The 6,680-nt window shown below is 31.5% G+C and overlaps 2 protein-coding genes across 2 annotated transcripts in view; both read right to left on the bottom strand.

Moving 5' to 3' along the window:
- LOC107629263 (serine carboxypeptidase-like) overlaps nucleotides 1-1,686 on the bottom strand; it is a gene marked incomplete in the record, with an annotated part of 6,594 nt that extends 4,908 nt beyond the window's left edge. Inside the window, 2 exon segments of the mRNA XM_016332010.2 lie at nucleotides 155-326; nucleotides 1,303-1,686. Of these exon segments, the coding sequence (XP_016187496.1) occupies nucleotides 155-326; nucleotides 1,303-1,676 (546 nt within the window).
- On the bottom strand, nucleotides 4,509-6,433 carry LOC107629267 (vacuolar protein sorting-associated protein 24 homolog 1). The gene is made up of 6 exons (XM_016332013.2): nucleotides 6,125-6,433; nucleotides 5,957-6,033; nucleotides 5,753-5,855; nucleotides 5,237-5,358; nucleotides 4,964-5,158; nucleotides 4,509-4,880 (listed from the first exon to the last, which is right to left on the bottom strand). The coding sequence occupies exons 1-6, from the start codon at nucleotides 6,234-6,236 to the stop codon at nucleotides 4,800-4,802; spliced, it is 690 nt and encodes a 229-aa protein (XP_016187499.1). The 5' UTR covers nucleotides 6,237-6,433; the 3' UTR covers nucleotides 4,509-4,799.

The following is a 6,680-nucleotide window of genomic DNA, read 5'->3' as shown; positions in this document are numbered from 1 at the left end:
ATAATATTATATATTTAACTTTAATTAATTAACGAAATGAAATTATTCCAACAATAAGTAAACATAGTTGGTGTAACGGCTTTGATTTAACTAAAGTTTTCTATGACTTTTACATTTATGAAAATGAAGCATAATATTAGGTTATTATTAGTACCTTGTCCCAACCATAATCATTCCATAGAAGTGAGAGGTAGTTACGAGTAATTGTGAACGGACCATTTTCATAGAACAATGCAAGTTCACTGCTACACCCTGGTCCTCCAGTCAACCATATCACAACTGGGTCATCCTTATTGTTCCGAGATTCAAAGAAAAAATAGAACATCCTACAAAAAAAATCATACAAATACAATCATTTTTTTAATTTTATTAAAAATATTAATTAATGGTGACCCTAGATAACCTTGTACATGACGCATCCACAAACACTTTACGTGTAGGACAATGTTTTAATTTGTCACTTTAGGTAGTAGTGGCTTCCAAAATTATATAATTCATTAGAAAATATATAAAACCCACATGATGATGATGATTCCAGGAACAGCTAATATAACATCTATATGTCTATAATTGTGCAAAAAGAATAAAAAGGGTGATGTATAGTAACAATTATTGTTTGACCTTAATCATCATAGCGTAAACAATTTTCTTAGTTGTGACATATTATTACTTTAATTCATCACATACATGACCCTTATATATAAATAGTAATTGATATGAAATAGTAGTCAACTATGTTAGATGAGCCTTTTTAATTTAACCAAAATATATATCCTCTTTATGTGAACACACTTCTAAAACCTAATATATATCAAAAGTAAAATGATGATCACAATTATTCTCGTTACAAGAGAACTGGCAGATAGTAGCGATTATTTAGGTGGTTAGCAGCGGTTTTTAACCACTACAGAAGAGATAGCAGCGGTTGTAAATTCGCTAGAAGATAGCGTGCGGCTAAACGATTAGTAGCGGTTAATAGTAACCGCTGGAATAACCGCTACTAAATTGTATTTTGCCGCAAAATTTTTTGTGGCGGTTATAACCGCTACTAAACAGTAAACTAGAGTACTTGGAGATGGCAGCAGCTAGTAATTATACCTAAAGGTTTTTTCTATATTTATTATGAGTTTAATTTTAATACACTGATAATCTAAAATATTTTATAACATCGTTCAATCATAGATGACTATTTATACAATTAATATAAAAAATAATTATTTTTACTGATATATATATTACGTACATACGTCTAAAATTGTTTTACATTAAGAGTGCATCGAAATTAAAATAAATTGAATATACCTTGCAGCTTTGGTGTGAACAAGAGAATAATATCCAGCATGGTGACCAAGATCATGAATAGAAGGATGATCAGAATTAGAAAGAGAAAGAAATGAGAAGTTCTTCTCAACAATCTTTCCAGGCACGAACACATCGTCGTCACCACTTCCTCCTCCTCCTATGATGTTAACTGGCTTTGTTGGAAACAGATTAAGGCTTCTTATGAGCCTCTCTGCTCGAGAGAGATGATGAAGATCATTACTATTGATGGATGATGATGGTGATGAAGAAGTTCTTATTGCATAGGATAGAATAGTAGAACATGAAAAGAAGAAGAGAAAGAAGAAAAATGGGTGAGAGATTATTTTGGTGAGGGTTGGTGATGGTGATGCCATGTTTCTTGCTACATTTAATATTCATAATTTTATTCATGTGATATTATATATTTATTATATTTAATATTATTTAATTATTATTATGATAATGATAATTAAATATAAAATAAGATAAATAATAATTAAAAAATAAAATAAGATATTTTATATTTATTTTTGATTAATTTTTATTGTTTTTTAAATATTTTTTAAATTAATTAATTAACTTCTATTGACTATGGAGTAATGCATGATGTATATTACCTATCTATTATTACTTATTAGTTCACATCAATGCCAAATTTTTTATATATTAAGTATTAAATCATCCGTCCGTGGATATAACCTAAACAAAAGCGGACAATAATAATACTGCTACAAAGAAAGAAACAAAACAATATTTTAATTCGACATATCAAAAGATTAATCAGTCGCAAATTCAAGCTTTATTTAAGGAGTTTGTTATTGGTCAATGAATTATTGTATGCACAAAAAAAAATTTAAATCCCAAATTTAGTTAAACAGATAAGTGGGTTAATCACTCAACCAATCTAACTTAGTTTGTTGTTCATATATTTAATTTGTCAAATTTTGTATTTGTTACACTATAATAAATTTATAAATATATTACAGTTCATAACTGTATGTGCATTATCAATGAGCATATATGATATATCACTTGACTTGCACGTGCTTTGCACATACAATAACTTAGTGCATTTCATAAAGCTTGACAGTTGCCCATTTAGTTAGCATGAATTCAAATATAGGTTAAACAAAACAATTAATTTTCTAATAATCATTTTAAATTATAAGCTAAGCATAATTTTAACAAAGATAAATAAATATAGTATAAATAAATTTAATCAAAATCAGATATGTAAAATTTAACTTTTTTAAAAAATTAACCTTAGATATTATAGTAATATACTTTTTTTTTTGTTGGACGGCACCACGTTCTTCCAAGAATAATTGGAAAATAATGAAAGATTCATTCAAATCAAAACAAATAATTTAGATACTGCTTTGTTTTACAGTTGTGTAAGTTGTACCAGATTTCAGTTACATGGTTCCTCTGTTTCTGAATTCTGATGAGGTTTTTGTTGAACCATTATAACCAATAATTTTGTGCCTTGTCAAATTCATAGTTACTGAAATTATGAAATATGTTGAAATGTGAGTAGACCACATTCCGTTCTTTTATAATTCCTGTTTGCAATTTTCATTCCCTTTTTTTTTTTTTGGGATATTTTTCTAAGTAAACAAAATTTGTTAATCATGGATTTATTCCAAAAACGCTCTTTCTGTCTATGCATTTTTTTGAATTTTTCATATGAAGCATCATAATTCATATATATAGCTATAGCTACCGAATTTGATAATTGATGTTGCGTGTAACTGTGTAAGGAATAAAAATATATAGTATCTGCCTTTCAAAAACATAGGCCTAAGCAACCGTGACCAAATTTGAATGAACATACACCTAATATGAGGTTTAAACTTATTTCTAGTACTTTAATTTATAACATTCTTATATCATTATTCTAGCTATGCAATATATTAATGAGTGGCGTAGAAGAAGATCAACATCCTCCATTTTAGACTAAGAATGATAGACCGTAGATTTAACCTATTCATAATTCATCATTTTATGTCATTATCTGTCAAAGGAGGAGAATAATTATAAGTGATATCTTAAATGGTATGTACTTCCGCGATTAGAATATAAAATAGTTATCATTTTTATTAACCCCATATTTATTATTATTTAATTTATAAAAAGAATGAATTAATAATCATTTGTACTTATTAATGTACTAGTGTTTTTCTTATTGGATTTAGCCATTAATCTAATTATAAAAAATATATATATAATTCAGATCAATAGCTAATCACTGAAATACCGATATTTTTGAAAATCCTGATATTCTTCCTATTAGATAATAACTTTGTTATCGTCGTTTAATCAGATTCTAGAATATAAGCACTATCCAGAAATGGTTGCTACTACATGGCATGAAATGACAACAGAGCATTCACTTATAAAAGTCAAAAGAATAAGGCCAAATGAAATTTAAAACAAAATAATAATAAAAATAGGTGGACCAACTAATATGGCAGAACCTTAAGCCAGGATTAGTTGTAATCTGTATTGAGTATTGACCCTTTATAGTGCTTATTATACTTGCTTTAGGTGTTGACACTATCAACCAGTTGGAATGACCTTCATCTCCCTGCTATTCCACATTTCCCAATGCGATAGTATTAGTGTTAATTAATTAATTAATTAAGTGGCATGATAGCAGCATTAATGTATGCGTGAGGTGCTATCCAAACTCCACAAATGAAGGTGTAGTAATGTGCCTATGATTGTCAAAGTATTAGACGTGTAACTGTGTAATGTAATGTATCACTTCTTGAATGAAAGAAGCCAACAATTCACTCCCCCAAGTTATAAGCCACATGCTATCCCAAAAACAAAAAGGTAAAAACATATTACAAACTAACAATAAGTACACAAACATTATATATATATATAATGTGGGTAAATCAGAAACACAAATGAACACCTACAACTTTTTCAAGATGTAACTTGACACTTCAATTTTGGCAGCTCAAGATGTAAGGCAATGCATGTGAGGTAGCAACTTTGAAGGGATGTGTATTGTATAGTATCAAGCACATAGACAAAAATTAAACACAAGTAATTTGACCAACTTGACTGAATCTTGTTAGTGCTGAAGTAGTGACTCATACGGCAGATCCAGGTCCTCCATAAGTTTATGAATTTCTAATACTCACTAATTTGTTTATATTATTAAGGGATCTCATGCATCCTGGTTTAGTAAGATATAAGGAAAGAAAAAGGGATCTCATTTTAGAGCCAACATTGAATATTAAATATACAATATTCTCCTATATCATGGAGAAAGGTCTTTCTCCCTTGATCATGTAAACTCCAAAAAATCTACTACCCTTTGATAAAACTTTCCTGTATTACATACAAACTATCACAAATTAGTTTACAGTCAAATTATTCTCTTTTCCAGTCAAAATGTCAAATTATCACAAATAGGATGTAGACTTTTCTTAATATCTTGTCTTGCAATTATATTATCAGACTACTGAAGCCTTGTTTATGAGTTAGGACCTAACTTTGGCAAGTCTTGCCCTTATTTCTTCCATTTCTTCCTCATCATCAACACCCTCAGCTATAGCCTCTTCCTGCATTTATAAAATGTTTCACAATTAGTGTAAACTGTGTCAAAGAAAGAGCGATTTTACAAAGAGAATGAACTTGTACATACCCCTTCACTGGTTCCAACCCTTTGTTCAGGTTGTTTCAACTTTTGTTTCCTAACGGCTTCCGGAAGCTCTGCAGCTGTCTCTCCAGCTATTGCTGTCAGTACCTTGTCGACTTCTTCTTCGATCTCATCTTCTATGTCCTCAGAATCTAGAGCTGAGTCAACAGCATCGTTTACTATCTCCTCGATTACTCCTGCCTACAAGATGCATCAAACCTTATTAAGAACAATGCAAATATGTTCTCTAACCAGAAAGTGGTCTTGCAACTCGCATACCTTTGTCATTTCTTTGCTAAACTCCTGCATTGTCACAGCCATTTCAGGAGCCTTCATGAGGTTATTGACAAGCTTCATAACCTCAGCACTCTTGGATAGATGTCCCACAGTACGAGCAATTGCTGCAAAAGCAAACAATACCATGAATTCCATAATAGAGAGATTTTAATGACACAATTCTGATATGAAAACTAACTGCTAAACTTAATTACCAAACAACAATTGTTGCAAGAACATATATGGTTGTCACACCACTGCTATGAGCGCATTTGACTCACAGACTCGGTCAATAATAAACGTTTCTCAGCTTATGATTTGGACAGAACAATTTACACAACACATTCATTACAATGATGGTGCATTTTTCATCAATTAGGAATTTGATTCCATCATGATCCTGACCAGCCTAACTGACCTAGTTACCTCCAATGCTTTTTTTCCATTCTTAGCATAAACTCTACTAACTTGAACCAAGGTTTACTCTATATAAGCCAAACAAAACATGGTTAAACTTACCCACACTCTCTCCAAGGTGCATTGATATTGAATTCAATTGTGCCTTATTTTCATAAAGTCTGTTTACTGTTTTCTTAGATCTCACAAGTTCCTTGGCAAGGGCCTGCAAATTGCAGCTATGAGAATCCCAAAACAGTGACTTCACTCTTTGAACTATTTAGATTCAAAATTAATAAGAAAAGGATAGGGGGCGAAAATTTTGACCTTTGCAGAGCCCATATCGTTCCTCTTTGCAGCTTCTTTAATCGCCTTTTGTACATTCTTCTCTTCTCTCTGTATATCTGATTCATCGAAAAAACACATAAAAATCAGCCACAACAAAAATAGGAAGAGGATGAGAAGAAGAAATTTAGGGTTTAGAAAGGGAATTACCTCGAATTTGGCGCTCAATGTTGCGGCACTCCTGGCGAAGGCGACGCTGCCAATCTCTCAACAACTGTTGAGGGTTCGGCTTCGGCTTCAGAATGTTCATTACCTTCTCCATTTCTCAATGATCCCAAAACCAACTAAATTAGGGTTTTTCTGCCTTCTTCTTCAGTTTGGGATCGGAAAGAAGAGAGTGGATCTTTCAACCCCTGGAAGATAATTAGTCCAAAAATTGATTCTTTCCGTTTGATTCTTTTCGGAATCAAACACCACCATCTGGTTTGTCATCTTCTCAACAAGCTCCTTCCTTCTTTTCTCCTTTTTCACGCGTATGCCACGTATGCGTCACAAAACAATTATGAGCAGGAGTCGTAAACGGGCCAGACCAGGCTTGGGCTTCCAAGTTTTCGATTTACAAAAAATTATTCAATACATTTTTTGGACAAAAACTTACGGCCCATTACACAGTTTACTACAAAAAAAATTGAAAGAACCCACTGCATTCAACAACGTGATTTCATGTACAAAAAAAAAAAACCTGATTTTTCTCTTGATGAGATGA

Source organism: Arachis ipaensis, chromosome B03 (genome assembly GCF_000816755.2).
Source record: "Arachis ipaensis cultivar K30076 chromosome B03, Araip1.1, whole genome shotgun sequence".
Lineage (NCBI taxonomy): Eukaryota > Viridiplantae > Streptophyta > Magnoliopsida > Fabales > Fabaceae > Arachis > Arachis ipaensis.
This window is presented reverse-complemented; position numbering and strand designations above follow the sequence as displayed.